Here is an 18639-nt window from a genome sequence, read left to right as displayed (position 1 = left end):
AGACTTATTCTAAAGAGTTAACATAGCTATGCCAAAGACTGTGTTTTCATACTCTTAAGTGTTTACTATACACGAATCCAGCTTAGTACCAGTTTTTACAAGTCGCCATTACTGTGGTTGTGCAGAACCTACAATACACGGCGCGCGTTGGAATGTAAGCTGTGCTAAGAAGTGTACAATTTTCTACTTTTATCATTTTAACATTATTCAACGTTACTGTTGACAAGCAAGGAAGTAGGAAGTCAGGAAGAAGCTGTGCAGTCCTCGGCTGCTCAAACAGTAGTGGCAAACTTCAAGTCCATAAATATACAGCAAAAGGGGCTATAGAAGGAAACATGGGTTGGGACTCATGCTTGGTCAAGCAAAAAGGTGAAATGGTTAGGTTATGGAACCGCCTGGTCCAGCTGCCAAATGACAGGGTGACAAAAAAGATATTTAACTGGGACAGAGCACACGGTCATCCCTGGTCAAGAGAGATGTACATGATTTTTTCTTCTGCTGACTTAAGTATGATTTTTATGAACAATCTGCAGTGTAAGGTTCACATAATTAAAACAAAATAATCAACAATCAATCAGGATAGGGCGGCTGGGTGGCACAGCGGACATTGCGCTCGTCACCAACGCAAGAGACACCGGGTTCGACTCGGCTGTCTGCGATGCCTCCGGCTTGGGCCAGTCGTCATACTAACTCAATTGGCAGAGTTAGCGGGTGGAAGTCGATGGGTGGTAATCTGGACGTTGTGGACAGCGACTCCTACAGGTCGGTTGGGGATGCCTGCACAGCAGAGACAGGAAATGGCGGGGGTAGTGTGAGCATCCCACACGTTACACCTCGCCAATGAGAGTCCGCACTGGCAGGTGAAAAGATGTGACAGGCTGCCTCCTCGTGTATCGGAGGGGACACGTGATGCAAGGCTTCTATCCTCCCTACAACCGGCCAGTGGGGGGAATATGCGAGCAACGTTCAAGACAGGGGAGGGGAGAATTGGCACAGCGGGTAATTGGGATGGGAGAAAAATAGAAAAAGGAGAAAAAGTGGATAAAAAAAAAATCCATCAGGATAAGTGGAAGGCGGAGATATGGAAAAAACCTAAACTTAGAAAATGTTGAAATTAAAGATGAGTATTTTACTGAACCTTATGTAATGTTAAACTTAAAGAGAAGGGGCGTGGCTAGGCGAGCAATAGAGTAATACGCTGTTTGTTCTCGCTCCCGTCGAGCCTCTACTTTGTTATCTTTATTTTATCTTAATTTAATAACAGGGTTCTTACACCTTTTCCAAAGAAAAATTCAAGCACTTCAAGCTTTTTCAAGGTGCCAGCATCTTACACGGCTGTGGTAAATTAAATATTTACACAAATGATAATGTCACTTCTTCCATCACATTAAATCAGATGTGATTGTGCTATAAACAACCAAAATGATGTAGACATGACATCCTATATAACCTGGCTGAGCCAATATGAAACAATCACTCAAATAATCACCAGATAAAACTTAAATTTCAATCAAATATTTACTGAAAATTTGCAAAATAAGTGAACAGTCTTTGAGGTAGGCTCCTTGAGCCTTAAAATGTATACAAAATCAAATCAACCTAGAATTTGTATATATATATACACCCCCCCCCCCCCCCCCCCCCCCCACAGTGGTGTGTTCAGTTGGTACGTCCCAGCAGGGACCAGAATGTAAGCTATATGATGCCCATGTTATTGGTTGCAAACTTGCAATACAGACGCACAGTTGACACATGCTCTAGTCTCCTCTATTGTTATTTCACACAAACAGCTACCCCTAGTAGCAGGCTTCTTATGTTGCAGACATATCCTACAGAACATTCCTTAAAATAGAAAGAATTGATTTGCTTGTTAGTCATGTTGATCACAGCGAAACCACAGCTCCGATGCATAATGGCGTTAGCTAAACGAAACTTGTTTTAAGGTAAATTGGCTTTCAGTGTGTCAGAGCGAGCGCACTCAAGTTGTGCAGACTGGACGCTCTGACCGAAGAGTCAGTTTATCAGAGAGGAGCAGATTTTCAGAGTGAATTTATTAACTCACCTTACGGTGTCGCTTGTCGTTGTCAACATGAACAATAAACATAGCCGTCTGTGGCAACGCTAGCTCACTAGCTTGTTAACGTTAAAAAAAATAAAATAAAAATAAGCTCACTAACGTTACTGGGATTAAAGCAAGCTTTCAGGAGGGGCGGGGGGTGCCGTTGGCGGGGTGGGCACGTGAGTGGCTCGAGAGAGGACTCCTCTTCATTTTGCGTTAAAGGCGAAAGCAATTAGGCGATCTCCGAATTTTATTTGTTTATCTAAAAACCTAACTATTAAGTCAGATAGCAATTTATTATGAAAGTATACAGTGCAATTACAATTTCAATAACTTTCCAGCACTTTATACACAATTCAAGCACATTTCAAACCTTGAAAACACCACATTGAAATACAAGCATTTAAGGATTTCCAGCACCCGTACGAACCCTGTAATTCAATAAGCTTACGGATTTACAAAACGTAGTGAATCTTACTCAGGGTACATTTGTTCAAACCGATGGTAATTTTTTACACGGACAGATGGCATCAAACCTACGCAAATACGGATTCGTCCCGACTATAAGTATGCCTGAAAAAGCCTTGACTTTCATTTCTGGGCCACCACCGTCCACACCGTCAAAGATGTCCGGCGTGGATACCACAGCCTTAAAGGCGGAGATTCTCCTCGCGCTGAAATCGGAACTCGCAGAGATAATACAATCGGAATTGAAAGGTGCACTTTCCAAAGAGTTCGACCTTATCAGAAATGATTTGAAAGTGATGAAGGAGGAAATGCAAAGCTGTGTAGCGACACTGCGTGTGGACATGAACAAAATGGAGGCTGCGGTTAAAGACGTGGAGGGTGGTCTCTCGAGGTGGTCGGACGAGGTGATAACGCTACAAACCACAGTCGAAGACTTAAAGACGGAGGTGACCGGTCTCAAGGGAAAGTGTGATGACATGGAAGGAAGAATGAGGAGGTGTAATGTAAGGATACTCGGAGTGGCTGAGAAGGGATGGCTCAAGTTCCACTGCGTCGGTCTCGAAGCTACTGAAAGACGTGCTACAGATGGATGATGAAGTGCTGGTAGACCGCTCGCACAGAACACTGGGGCTGAAGAGGACAGACGGGAAGCCCCGTGCTATCGTGGCTAAACTCCACTATTACCAGGACTGTGTCGAGGTGTTGAGCCGGGCGCGCGCTCAGGCTCCAATACAGGTCAACGGAATGTCTATTGCAATCTTCCCCGACTATGCCACGGGCGTCGCGAAGGCCAGGGCTGCGTTTACGGAGGTGAGGAAGCTACTACGCGGTTGTGAAGGCACCCGGTACGGCATTCTTTTTCCAGCCCGACTTTTTTTCACTATTTTGGCAATTTTACACTATTCCTGTGAGTCTATGGAACACATCTGTAAGGTTTTTTTTCAATAAAATTAATTGTTTTGTATTTTTAATCAAGTACTTTGGAGCACCACTTTCTGCCCTGCCAGATTCCAAGCCGTTTTTGGCTGGGCTCTGCCCATACTCGCAATGCGCTTTGAGTGACAGTCACCCACCTGCACTGGCAGATAACTTTTGGGAGAGAGAGAGAGAGAGAGAGAGAGGGAGAGAGAAGAGAGATCGCTCCGAGAGCGTGCGAGTGTGTGTGAGCGGCTCGAGTCGCGAGTGTGTGTCAAAAGCAGGGGGAGAGACAGGAGAGATCGCTCCGAGACTCACTGTATGAGCCTCTCTCCATCTCTCTCTCTCTTTTGGGGAAGTGCAAGTGTCTGACAGGGAAACCGCTTCCGCATTATTTCCACTCGCTACGTTTTGGTCATAACTTCAATGTTACACTAACTTCCTCGAATTGTTGATTGTGGACGGTGGCTACAACCACAGAAGGAGCTGAGGTTATGCAGATCAGAATTCTTACATGTCACAGATCCGCTAAATTCAGAATGGCTTGGTTTAGTGGCGGAGGATCTTGTCTCAGCTGAACTGAAGGAATGCGCCTGAATGAGAATTGCACACCTAGTCAGTGTTGGTACAACCCCACATTGCTAGAAAACAATGCAAACCACTGGAAAAGGCCATTTATAAGATAGGGGACCTTTAAGGCTCGTTAATCTGAAGACAGAATAGTAAACCCCCTCCACCCCATTACCCTCCCCCATACATTCTCCTAACTCCCCCACCCCATCCTTGCCCTCACCCGATACTAGGGATGCCCCAATCGATCGGCCACCGATCGTTATCGGCCGATAATCAGTATAAATATGCGATCGGTGATAATGCTTTATTTTCGTCGATCGTCAAAACCGATCTCACTCGCTGAGTTCTGTCTCAGACACCGGGAGCTGCACACACTCCCACACAGTGGTGCTGCGTCTGCTCCTCCCTCCAGCCCCTCCCGCACGCAAACACGGGTCTAGTCTAGTCTAAATAAATAAACATAATCACGGTTATCTACCTCAACAACTGCATGTATGCGTCTCTCTGCGCTAACGTTAGCTACTGTTACAAAATTACCCAGTCAACCATTCACTTCCAGTCCAATACATGATGAGGCATTGTCTAACCCAGGGGTCGGCAACCTGCGGCCTCGAGGCCGCATGCGGCTCTTTAGCCAATCAGCTGCGGCTCCCTGGCAAAAAAAAAAAAAAAAAAAAATTGATCGATGTCATACTGTGACACTGAAATGAAAAAATATTTCATCAACTAAGATATTTAGTCAACAAAAGGCTTACCTGTATGCCTGTTATGTGGTGGGAAATTTGCGAACAATGAAAAATTAACTTTTTATTTTATAGATTTTCCACAAGTAAGGGAAGAGCTGCATAGTTCAGGGTTTTATTTCAAAGTAGGTCTACAGATGCCAGTGTTTTTTCTCCTTTTCTGTGTTTTATTTCAAAGTAGGTCTACACATGGTATTCTTTTTTCAAAGTGGACTACTTTCTATTTTATAAATGTTCCACAAATAAGGGAAGGACTCAAATATACCTGAATAGTTCAGGGTTTTATTTCAAAGTTGGTCTACAGACACCAGTGTTTTGTCTCCTCTTCTGTGTTTTATTAAAAAATAGGTCTACACAGCCAGTATTTTTTTCTCCTCTTCATAAGAGTTTGAGGTTTTCCTTTGGTAAAAACAGGTAAAAACAGCAATTAAAAAGTCAAAAATTTTCTTTTTGTTGCTTTATAATTCCATTAATGCAACAAACTGTGTGCTATAAGTATAAAGTATAATAAATCGCAAATTACTTTGGGTATGCAATTGTCAGGCGTTTTATGCTAAATGTGGGGTATGCTTGGGGATATATAAAACGTTATACACTGTTATCTTCATTTTAAGGGTAAATAGGTTGTGCGGCTCCCTGAGCATTTTATTTTGTGGGACGGGGGAAAAGTGGCTCTTTTGATAGTAAAGGTTGCTGACCCCTGGTCTAACCGAACGGTATCTAGCCGGCCAGCTACTGATAGCTCCTGACATCAACAAACGCTCCAGCAAGTCTAGTAGAGACGTGTATGATACCTCCGCTAGCTCACGTTAGCTGACGCCAGCTCACTGTTCAAAACGAAATGTCCCACTGAACTAAATAGTTCACTGAGGCGCTGTATCAACGTTATATAGCCGGCCAGCAGTAGCCACAGATAGCTCCTGATATCAATGTTTTATAACACTCATTCGATGCGTATTCGAGCTGAGGGCATGTTGTTGAATGTGATCAATAGGGTCCAGCTGCAGCTCCGGAGAATCCTGGCCGTAGCTGCAGGCTACTCGAGTATAGGGTCCAGCTGCAGCTCCAGAGAATCCTGGCCGTAGCTGGAGGCTACTAGAGTACACACAGACAGTGGAGCTTGTTGCGTAGTGGCGATGTCTCGCAGATAATACAAGTACAAGTCTAATTATATAATATATATATTTTATAAAAAAAATAAAAATAAAAATAAATTATATAAAATAATTTTTAATTTTTTTTTAATCAAAAACAATCGGTATCGGATCGGTATCGGTCGATATGGCTCACGACGATCGGTGATCGGTATCGGTGGCAAAAACGTGATCGAGGCATCCCTACCCGATACCACCACCCCCCATCCCCATTCAATCCAATTGTCTCTCCCACCTGAACACACCCACCTTCTATGACCTATTCATAGAATAGAACCTGTCTCAGGGAACCCGTTTATGGGACCCCCCAGGCCAGGGGTCTCGCTGGGTCTCTCCAGCCAATTATCCTGGGTTGTAAGCTAATAAACCTCATCAACTGAATCTAACTTTGTCTGAGTAAATCCTTACTCACATTCATTCACAAGTACATATATCATCCCTCCCCGAGTGCCTAAATAACACTTCAGACTGAAGCCAGATCCATACATAGACAAGGCAAACCCCATTTTCCATCTGTTCCCCTTTAAGTATAATCATTGTCTGTGAACACGGCCTATAACTTGGCCTCCATACAAACCGTGCATGGCCTACCTTGCTGCTCTCCTTGGCCTTGGTGGGGGTGGTGCTGTTGCTTTTGCTGTCCTTGGTATCCTTCTGCTGCCTCCGCCTAACTGCCTCCTGCTCCTCCTGAAACACCACAATTACATTAAAATGCTGAGGCTTTTATCCAAAGCGACTCATACCATGTTACAGTCACATGACAGCAACAAAACTAAAGCTAAACTGGAGCAAACGAGAAACTCCCACATACAAATTTGGCAGGAATGTTTTGACGTTTGTTTTTTGATAAAGAAGAGACACAGGGAGAGAAGAAAACAAGACTTACCCTGAGTTTAGGATTTTTGAGACTAGAAAAATAGTTTTCAAGCTGAAAAACAAGAGATTAAGAATTGCAGGTTAGACAGTTAAGAGCGTGGTGGTGGTATGGTGTAACAACTCATGGCAGCGCGCTCCTTTAAAGGAACATGCCAACATTATGTGAAATGTGCTTACAGTCTTCCCCAGAGTCAGACAAGAAGATGGATACCAATTTCCTCTCTGTGCGTTCGGTAGAAAGCTATCCGGCTGCAAGCTAGCCTAGCTTAGCACAAATTAATGGAAGCGGATACGGACCAATAGCCTAGCTTGAAACTCTGGGCGAGGTGTTTTTGTCTATACTAGCTTGCAGCCGGATAGCTTTAGTAACACACATACTGTTCAATTAAATTCTATCTTTATTTAATATATACTAGGGGCTACATACATACACACGCTGCCCCAAACCCCCGCCTACTCCCACTCACAGCACTGACTGCTAACTTATCCCTCTGCACAGACCGTAGCTTTCTCTCTAAAAACAGCAGTGTTTTGGTGCTAGATCGGACGCCTTGGGTAACATTAGATTCCTGTGACGTAGCTGGAAACGCTGAGAATGTTTGGCCAGTTAGACGTCTAATTGAGGCCAGTTGAGGACTATGATGTTCTGATCCAGTGCACCAGGTTCACATCTGCAAAGCATGTTTGTAGAGCTGGCTCTACCGGTCCAGCCAAAAATCCCAAGCTCTAAAAAAGTCCTCTACTCTCAACGGTTTTCCACCTTAGGAGCTCTTCAGGGCTAAGATGCTTCGTAATTAACTCATCTTTAGTGGGAATTCATTCTATTGACAGGACTCTGAGAATTGTCTCAGAATTTCAGGTGTTTAGAGGCTTTGTGAATATGGCCATTTTGTTGTGATGTGCTTGTGTTGCAAAATAAATAAATGAAATAGGTACATTGGTACTCACTATGGTGCAGTCTATGGTATGAAAACGTTGGTACTCACTATGGTGCGGTCTATGGTATGAAAACGTTGGTACTCACTATGGTGCGGTCTATGGTATGAAAACGTTGGTACTCACTACGGTGCAGTCTATGGTATGAAAACGTTGGTACTCACTACGGTGCGGTCTATGGTATGAAAACGTTGGTACTCACTATGGTGCGGCCTATGGTATGAAAACGTTGGTACTCACTATGGTGCGGTCTATGGTATGAAAACGTTGGTACTCACTATGGTGCGGTCTATGGTATGAAAACGTTGGTACTCACTATGGTGCGGTCTATGGTATGAAAACGTTGGTACTCACTATGGTGCGGTCTATGGTATGAAAACGTTGGTACTCACTATGGTGCGGTCTATGGTATGCAGGTAGTAGGAGACGGGTTTCCCTGTCCAGGACACTGATCCCCTCAGCGGAGACAGCTCCACCACACGCATTATTGTGCCAATGTCTGGAGAACAAAGAGACAAGGTTACATACAACATTGCCTGAAAACAACCTTCGTTACAGGCGGGATCTGAAAAGAGACATCACTTACCACTCAAGTTTCGACTGTTTATTCTAAAATTTAGAGGTGCAAAGGGTTTTGAGGACACAATCTTCCCACCTGGAGAGAGAGAAAACAAATGATATTCTATTAATTTCATAATAATATACATGTTTATATGTAATGAATAAATAACAATTGTATTGCTCAATACATTAACTCATTCAGCGCCAGTCACGAGAAAAGTCAGGTTTCAATCGTTATTTATTTTATTAGCTATATCCATACATTTTTCATCCATCCAGCCTGATGTTATCTGAGCTCGCAAAAGGGCAAATACCGCCACCTACGCCTTCCAGCCGGTATTGCACATCATTGAAATCCCTTCCCCTTGGGCTGTACGCTGATCTAACAAGTCTGGTCCAGGTTTTCCTTCTCGGGCAAGAGTAACGTTTATAACACATGGACTGGGGAGACTGGGAGCAGTGTGGATTATGCCTTTCGGACATATAACGTTGGATCAATAAACACGATCAATATTTGGAATGGCAATCAGGAATTGGATTAATCTTTTTGCAGGACATCAGATGTGAGGTAAGGACTATGTTACGAATCTTGGGTTAATCCGATGTTTCTTTCTTTCTTTAGTGTGTGTGTTTCTGACGTTGACTGCAGGCAAAGCACTGAGAAGCGATTTTTCAGCCCCCGTTTCTGTTCGCGCATGATGACACATAATAGCGATAATCTAGCGTTATTTTCAGAACGATTCATAAATCAAGCGACAAATGGCACGATTTCTAAGGAAATACATTGAAGCGCCGTTTGTTCGAGTTTCTTGAGATTAGACAGAATGCTCTGGAAATACTCGTATTCACCACGGTATAAAACGGAAATGTATGTATGAAAAAAACAATCTGTTTTGTGCATGTTGACTGGAAGCAACTCACTGACAATCGACGGGTGTATTAGACCCAGAGCTATAATATAAGATATATTTTAAGCACTCGCAAATGTCGCAGTCCCCCCATTGATTAAAGCGATGGCGCGCTAGTGCTCTCTGGCGCCCCGGCCAGTGGTGCTGAATGAGTTAATCGCAAACATTGATCAATAATGTTGTAAATACAGTAATCAATCATCCTGTCATGTTTGGCTTCCAAAACTCTGGATCAGTCAGTAGAGAGGAGGGTCATGGGGTCATAAGGCATTTGGGTCAAAGGTCAAGTGCCAGTATTGACACAGCTGCCACTGGCTACTATAGGCCATTTATTTTCTGTTTCTATCACTAATAACAGCTGAATCAATAAACCTTTGAAATGAACCTAGGCGTCAGTCCCAACACAATGCCTGGTGTCTCCAAAACAGAACAAATGGTCCATTGGTGACAAATGGGCTCTTAGCTTGTACTAGTTGATATGTACTGTATGCTCCTGAAGCCTAGTGAGCCCAACGAATTGGGAGCTTTGCACTTCAGTCAAGCTTCTTTTGACAGAGCAATCAACCCTGAATGAGTTGTTCAAGATGGACTGGGAGGAGACTGGGGTTAATGTGGACACAGAAATCAGGAGATTAGGCATCATGTAAAGAGCCACTTCATAATCTCACACATAAAATATTCCTTTATTGATCCCCTTGGGGAAATTCGGTATCCGAGCAACATGGGGAGGGGGGAGGTACAGGTAGTAGAAGACATAGAGTTAAAGGTCACAAAATTATAGTACAGTGGAGAAGTAAAAATTCAAGTAGAATAAAAAGGCAGTGTAAACAATATACAATATAATTAACTCTGGACATGCGCATATGGACAACAAGGTGTGAGATGAGGGTGTGTATGCCCTCAGTTATTTTGGCCTACAATAAATATAGTTACAATATATAATCTTGTAAATCGCTTTGGATAAAAGCGTCAGCTAAATGACAAAATGTAAATGTAATCTAATAATCTAAATGTAATCCAATATATAATCTAAAAATGCTAAAATGCTAAATATATGCAATATATAATCTAATACTCTAATAGTCTACATCCTAGGGCTGGGCGATATGGCCAAAAACGTTATCGCGATAAAATTATAAAATTATTTTCATATAACTCAATATCGATAATTATCGTCGATATAATGTCTGTCAAGTTTAATTAACTTTTTATGCCCGGCGCCGATGGACGGGCTATTAATAGACTTGTTTTGCTCCTGCGAATGTCTCGAGAGTCGAGTTGATGTCGTCATCAGTCCGCGCACGTTAGCAGTTAGCCATAGCAAGCGGAGTATCTCATGACAATGTACTAAATATGACCATAAAATACTCTGTTCCGCCCCAATACATTGCAACGACGTCCACCGTATACCCCACACTACTATAACAGTTACCCTCAGAATTCAAAACACACACCAACTCGGCAGGTAAACTGTAAAATAGCGCCATGCAAGCTAAATATCCTAGCCAGCCTCGTTTCCCCAAGCGGTGTATTCCATGACAATGTACTAAATATGACCATAAAATACTGTTCCGCCCCAATACATTGCAACGACGTCCACCGTATACCCCACACTACTATAACAGTTACCCTCAGAATTCAAAACACACACCAACTCGGCAGGTAAACTGTAAAATAGCGCCGTGCAAGCTAATTATCCTAGCCAGCCTGTTGACTACTGGAGTCCTAGATTCCGGGTCTCCTTCCGCTGTCGGCCATCTCCTTCACCGATTGGTTGTTAGTGCGTGTGCTCATATCCAAGCTTGGAAAATCGATATATCGAAACTTTGCGACCACGTTTCATGTTTATTTCGAGGAAATAATTTATCGCGATAGTTATCGTTATCGTCCAGCCCTACTACATCCAAAAACTCTACTGCGCATTCATTTTGTTTGATAGTTATTGAGAGTAAAGGAGTTTGAATATGGCCACCAGTGATGTCATCCGCGACATGTAAATTACAGCTCATTGAAATGATAAGGTACTAGGTAGTAGTCCCTATAAAACATGGTATTGATATTTTTCATCTACATCATTTCATGGTGCTGTAAGTAACAACACAAGGATTAAATGTCCCTGATGAATTCACCACTAGCCATATTCAAACTGTGTTGGATGTGTGTGAGAATATGTTTTTAGGTGAAGTGCCCCTTTAACACTTTCAGAGCCGGCCGTGTTTTCCTTTTTACCCCCTTGAATGCCCAGCAACCACTTCAATGTTAACGTTAATATCGCCTAATCTATGTTTTAAATTATGGCTATGTGTCTAATCTACCCGTCGCATTATCAATGACCCATTTCCAGTCAACATTGTCGAAGCGGATTGTTTTTTTATCGGTTCATTTCCGTTTTATAGCATTTTGAAAAGTCCTCGTTTTCAAGAAGAAAAAAAAAGAATCCCTGATAAACGCTGATGTACTGTAATATTCTAGAACGTTGTCATTGTTCGGCCTATTTATTAATCGTTTTCAAATAAACGCTAGATTATCGATAGTATGTGTGTACATATGCACGCTGGTGCCGCAAGCTGTAAATCGATTCTCTTATTTCCTGATCACTCGCACAGTCAAAACAGCCATATCACATATAGGGGGAAAGCTTATATCTCTGTGAAAAAAGGTCTGATTATCCTAAGACTGGTCAAATAGATTCCTTACCTCAGATCAGATGTTCTCCAAAAAGATTATTCCAATTCCTGATCGCCATTCCAAATATCGATCGCGTTGATTGATTCAGCATTGGGTACTGGAAATATATATTCCACGCGTTTTCCGGGCCGGCGATCACTTGGTCTCTTCAGTTGGCTTGACGAAAAAGTAACATGAGGAGGCTGCCCCCCCCCCCCCCCCATCAGTCTAAACTAATGGGGTGCAGTTACACAGGGAGAGACGATAGGGTATCTTCCCAATTGAGCTCAGAGAGTCTGCAACACTAACCTGAGGCTCGATTGATGAAATATGAATCGCCAATAAAAAAAATACGACAAACAAACGCTATATAGCGTTGGTGGTAGGGATGCCCTGATCGTTATCGGCCGATAATCAGTATAAATATGCGATCGGTGATAATGCTTTATTTTCGCCGATCGTCAAAACCGATCTCACTCGCTGTCGCTGAGTTCTGTCTCAGACACCGGGTGGTGCGGCGTCTGCTCATCCCTCCAGCCCCTCCCGCACGCATGTAAACACGGGTCTAGTCTAATGAGACAGGGAAACGGGAGGACGGCGTCTCCCTGAGCTAACGTTAGCTTAGCTACCGTTACAAAATGACCCAGTCAACTATTCACTTTTAGTTTAATAGATGATGAGGCATTGTCTAACCGAACGGTATCTAGCCGGCCAGCTACCGATAGCTCCTGACATCAACAAACGCTCCAGCAAGTCTAGTAGAGACGTGTATGATACCTCAGCTAGCTCACGTTAGCAGTTAGTTCACTGTTCAAAACGAAATGTCCCATTGAACTAAATAATTCACTGAGGCGTTGTATTAGCGTTATATATCCGGCTAGCAGTAGCTACAGATAGCTCCTGATATCAATGTCTTATAACACTGATTCGATGCGTATTCGAGCTGAGGGCTTGCTGAACACAGTAACGTTATACCAATAGGGTCCAGCTGCAGCGCAGGAGAATCCTGGCCGTAGCTCGAGCCTACTCGAGTATAGGTCCAGCTGCAGCTCCGGAGAATCCTGGCCGTAGCTGGAGGCTACTAGAGTACACACAGACAGTGGAGCTTGTTGCGTTGTGGCGATGTCTCGCAGATAATACAAGTACAAGTCTAATTATATAATATATATATTTTATAAAAAAAAAAAAAAAAAAAAAAAAAAACCGATTGGTATCAGATCGGTATCGGCCGATATGGCTCACGACGATCGGTATCGGTGGCAAAAAACGTGATCGGGGCATCCCTAGTTGGTGGCATTCAAAGGTCGGCATAAACTAACGACAAAACGCGTCGCTGGCATCCAAAGTGTTAACACATTCCCGGCCAATCACATATATATACGCGTTTTTAACTTGTTTTTTCTTTTATTCGATTTTAATATCCTATTCAATGTCACAGAGCTGTATTTTGGCTGGAAAAGGCATATTGGTACTCTGAAAGTACAGTACCGGCCAGATCCTGGTATTGGCGGTGTCTCGAGAATGCAGTTTCCCCTGTTGCACACTTGGTGTCACCTTTTTTTACGCTCCGGGCTGACTTTTTTGTTAGTCTGAAGCGAGGGCTTCACCCGATCGCCTGGAATACTTTTTGCTAAGCCGAATTCATTATGCAGTAAAGGAATATGGCATCAGCCAATGGACATATGATCTAGCAGATGGCGATCAAATAACAGGACAATTATTTTTGGAATCCAACCGGCCACAGGTAAGACAAATTTGACGTCAATTTCAGCTTGGTCGTGCAAGGATTTAATAGCCACCCCCCTGCTCATCGTATGTTGTGGTAATAACGAATGCCGTTATGGGTAATCAATAATCAGAAACGACCCCCCCCCCCCCCTTTCATGCATTCATGATGGAACATAATACCGATCATATGCATTTGGATTTTTAACTCTAGCTTGTGTAGGGACGAAACGCCAATCGATTTAACGTTATTAGCTTAGCGCCTTATAACTAGCTTTGCAGGAATTATCCCAGATCATTGCGATATAACACTCATATTCATCACGGTATAAAACGGGAACGTATTGATGGAAAATAATTTTTTTTATGGCATATTGAACGGAAGGTTCATACTGTCAATTGACAATGACATTGGATGCCTAGCTATAATATAAAATATAGATTTAGCTCTACAAACAACGTGATGCACAGTGAACGTTTGTTATGGGAACGCTGGCCTTCCTAGAATGGGGCCCATCTAATGGCTGGCCGTGAATGTGTTAATGATACCAAGCAGTGGGAGCCGTGCCACTTGCTAGCTCCTAAATCTGAGACTTGCACACAGAGGCTGGCGCCTATTCGCGAGCCACTACCCCCATACGGTAGCGATTAGCTAATTGTTACCAACCTTCCTTCATGTTAGCGAAGCGCTCCTTCAACTGATGATCCACCTCGGGACCGAAGGCAAAGTTATTCACAAAAATAACACTGGAAGACAGAAGAGAGACAAGAAACATCAAAAATAACACTGGAAGACAGAAGAGACCAGAGACATTTCACATCAAAAGGTTGGCAGGTTTACAAAAGCACATACATTCTAACAATAAATACTACTGCTGGACAGAAAAATATGAAGAATAGTATGTGAAGAAACACACGTTAAGGTGGTAATACCAATACATGTTCATGGAACCATTATCTAGTGCAGGGGTGGCCAACCCGCGGCTCGCGAGCCGCATGCGGCTCTTTGCCCGTCAATATGCGGCTCTTCAATCCATAAATTATAATTTTTTTAATATTTTTTTTTGTCACTTTTTTTTTTGACACTCATTCCATAGGGACGTAGAATAAACATTTAAAAATAAATTTAAATAGTCCATTTGCATGTTCTTGGTATCTGAATCTAGGGACATATGGATCAGTGTCAGAAATAGTGTGTCTGTTATTAGGCTTGAGTAAATTGTAATGAACCAAAGGAGAATATCAATTCTATTTAAAAAAAATAAAATAAAGTATCGTTGACTGTGAATAACACCATGCAAAATTTTACCAGACCTGACAAATCTAAGCAAATTAATAAAGGGAAGATGATTGAACAGAAGGTTTTGTAGATACAGTACTGAATTCTGCCATCTTTTTTATAATGTAAATTTCTCCACCATTTTTCATCGTATTGCAACACCGTTTTTTGCAAGACGTTCACAGAAAGGTAGAGAAACTAACTGCGTTCTGTTTTATGGCAATAACGTTCAGGTTTGTGGGAGATAATCCCAAAAAATAAGAGAAATACAAAAGTAAATCCAGAAGTCAGATGATTGACAGGGGGTGAGCTGGGTAGGGTAGTTTTTCGAAATTCGGAAGCCCTGAGTCTCTTCCTTCAAAAGACTACACTCACTTTTGGCTGTGCCACTTCCTCCTGTAAATATGCGCCGGTTTCCGACTCAATGCCCTGAGATTTCTATAATCTTATATTTCACTAATAACAGTTAAAATAATTGGTAAACAAACGTAATGCTGAAAATATACACTTTTACTGTATATCTCGGGCTTAATAGGTTAACCCTGTGAGGCCCAAATTAAAAAGACATTAGCAACTTCAGAGGCCAGAGCGTGGGACATATAAACACATTTACTATCAAATAGCATTGTGAGGCTGAACAACAGGACCAATTGACTATACATGTGCTTAACATTTTTTAAATAAACTTTTTTTTTTAAATGGCTAAAGGTGATTTTGTAATTTTGCAACCGTGGGTCTCACAGGGTACTTTTAACCCTGTGAGGCCCAAATAAAAAAGACATTAGCAACTTCAGAGGCCAGAGGGTGAGACCTATAAACACAGGAAGGGTGCCGTGACTGATAAAAAAAGGTTGAGAAACGCTGGTATATGGTGTGGCTCTTTGTGGTACCACAGTCATTTTTGTGGCTCTTAGTCTCTGACTGGTTGGCCACCCCTGATCTAGTGTGTGGACACTATTATGTGGCAGTGGGACACAAGCAGAAACGTGTGAGGAATAAAATGTCTTTGCACACAGTTCTGAGGATAAATATAAGCAACACAAACACATGGATCAGTCCAAAAACTAAATAGCTAAATCGAGTGGGAACCCTGTGGTTCAGTATGTGATAGTGACACTCATACCTTGTGTTGGCTATCCTGTCTTTCCATTCTTCAGACAGAAAGTCACCCCTTTCCAGCTGCAAGACACAGGAGACACGTGAGATACACTGAACCACACACACAGCACACGCATACAACAAACACACATACAGCACACACACATACAACAAACACGCATACAGCACACACATACAGCACACATACAACACACACAGCACAGCACACTAGGGCTGACCCCTATTAGTCCAATATTCGACTAATCGATCGAAAGGAGCCGTAGTCGACTGCCAACCTCTTAGTCGAATGCAAAAAAATATATATATATTATAAATAGTTTTTTTTATCATTCTTTCCAAAAGAAAAGAGGCATAGAAGTGTGGCTAACGGTAATGGCACGCATACCAGAGGCTAACTCCCTAAGAAAACAGGCACAGAGGCACTGAAAGAGGATTTCACCCATCTAATGAACACACTAGACTAGACAAATATCAAGATGTATCCATCAGTGGACCAATTGCATGCTTTTGCAGAGGACAAGAAGCCTTCCGTCAACTCCTTCAGACATTAAGCACCCCCACAGCCCAAATGGAATGATTACCGTAAATATTTTATTTTTTCCCCTCTAATTTTCTGTTTTTTCATAGTCGACTATCAGCTAATTTCGGCCAATCAAAATCGACTATCCAAATCCTTAGTCGGGGACAGCCCTACAGCACACACACATACAATAAACGCACAAACGGCACACGCACATACAACAAACACACACATACAACTAACACGCATACAAAAAAAACACATACAGCACACACAACAAACACATACAGTGTGCAGAATTGACAGAGCTACTACAGTAAGGAGCAACTAACCGTGTAGTCCCCGTGCTTCTTTCCATACCACCTCATCCACTTTTTAAACTCTTTATCCATGGACTGAAATACAAGAAACACACATTCATAATAATAATTATTCAAGAATCGATAAAACAATGGATGCGAGTCGATTTGCAACCAACTCTGCGAGGGGGCGACTCTCAACCTCCTCACCTCTAGCCATATTTTCAGAAAATGTGCCTAAAAGTACATACCCAAGTAAATGGAAGATTGCTCCACTTCTACAAGGTCCATTTGCATGTTCTTATATCTATCTAGGGACATCTATGGACCTCAGGGAATGTATTCTTAGTGTCAGAAATATTGTGTCTGTTACTATGCTTGAGTAAATTGTAATGCACCAAAAGAATATAAGTGATTACTATTAGTAATGCACCAAAAAGGAGAATATAAATTATTACGATTATATTTCCCCCCGCATCTTTGAAGGTGAATAACACCATCCAATATCGAACCTTCCATTTATCAGCAAGATATTAGAAAAGATAGTCTCAGTACAAATAAACTCCTTTCTCAAAGATAATAACATCATGGAGGAATTACAATCAGGTTTCAGAACAAATCACAGCACTGAAACTGCCCTTACCAAAATAGTTAGCGACCTCAGGCTAAACTCCGATGCTGGCAAAGTCTCAATTCTTGTCCTATTGGACCTTAGTGCAGCGTTCGATACGATTGACCATAATATCTTGATCAGTCGTCTTGAAAGACTGGTTGGCTTTTCCGATCATGTACTAAATTGGCTCATAACATACATTAAGGGGAGAAGGTTCTATGTTAAGCTTGGAGACAATGTATCCGAGGAACATGACAGCAGCTTTGGAGTTGCACAAGGAAGCTGCCTTGGTCCATTACTCTTCTCACTATATATGCTGCCCCTCGGGGACATCATTCGAGACCACAATGTATGCTTCCATATTTATGCTGATGATACACAACTATATATCTCCGCAGAACCAAATAACACTACAGCCATACAGTCCATTACAAATTGTCTGTTAGCAATAAACAAGTGGATGAACAATAACTTCCTAAAATTAAACGAAAGCAAGACCGAAATCCTATTGATCGGCCCAAAAGCGAAAAGGGAAGTGCTGTGTGAAAACCTGGGGAGTCTGTCATCCTATGTAAAGACTGAGGTTACAAGCCTAGGTGTCATCTTGGACTCAGACCTGACCTTTAACTCTCATATAAATAAGGCCATGAAAACGTCATTCTTTCACCTAAGAAACATAGCAAAAGTAAGACCTTTCGTAAATAAAAAGGATGCAGAGAAACTTATTCATGCTTTTGTATCAAGTCGGCTTGACTATTGTAATGCACTGTTCACTGGTCTTCCCAAAGCAACCATTGGGAAGCTTCAGCTTATCCAAAACTCTGCAGCTCGATTACTAACTCATACAAGGAGAAGAGAACATATCACTCCAGTCCTGGCCACTCTGCACTGGCTTCCAATAACTCATAGAATTGATTTTAAGGTCCTTTTCCTAACATATAAAGCTCTTAATGAGCAAGGCCCAAAATACATAGCAAATTCCCTAGTTAGTTATCTGCCCTCAAGAACGCTACGGTCATCCACTACAGGTTTACTAGACACGCCCAGAAACCAAAAGAGGATAGGAAGTATGGCATTTGCCAACTATGCCCCAAAACTATGGAACACACTACCAACACACATCAGAAACGCCAGCTCCATACACATTTTTAAAGGAAAATTAAAAACGTACCTATACAGTCTAGCTTACAAATAGTTATGGCTTGGAAAAACCTGATGGATCCA

General features: G+C 42.2%; 1 protein-coding gene across 2 annotated transcripts in view; it reads right to left on the bottom strand.

Annotated features, from left to right (window-relative positions):
* dot1l (DOT1-like histone H3K79 methyltransferase) overlaps positions 1–18639 on the bottom strand; it is a 138904-nt gene that overhangs the window by 38910 nt on the left and 81355 nt on the right. For both annotated transcript variants that reach the window (XM_084337981.1, XM_084337982.1), the window contains exons 7-13: positions 16836–16898; positions 15988–16043; positions 14253–14332; positions 8311–8379; positions 8117–8223; positions 6799–6840; positions 6504–6599 (exon numbers count right to left, since the gene is read on the bottom strand). In XM_084337981.1, the coding sequence (XP_084194107.1) occupies positions 6504–6599; positions 6799–6840; positions 8117–8223; positions 8311–8379; positions 14253–14332; positions 15988–16043; positions 16836–16898 (513 nt within the window). The remainder of the gene's footprint in view (positions 1–6503; positions 6600–6798; positions 6841–8116; positions 8224–8310; positions 8380–14252; positions 14333–15987; positions 16044–16835; positions 16899–18639) is intronic.

The sequence above is a fragment of the Notolepis coatsorum genome, assembly GCF_963971535.1.
Source record: "Notolepis coatsorum genome assembly, chromosome: 2".
Taxonomy (NCBI): Eukaryota; Metazoa; Chordata; class Actinopteri; order Aulopiformes; family Paralepididae; genus Notolepis; species Notolepis coatsorum.
The sequence above is the reverse complement of the archived record's forward strand: the minus strand, read 5'-3'. Positions and strand labels throughout refer to the sequence as shown.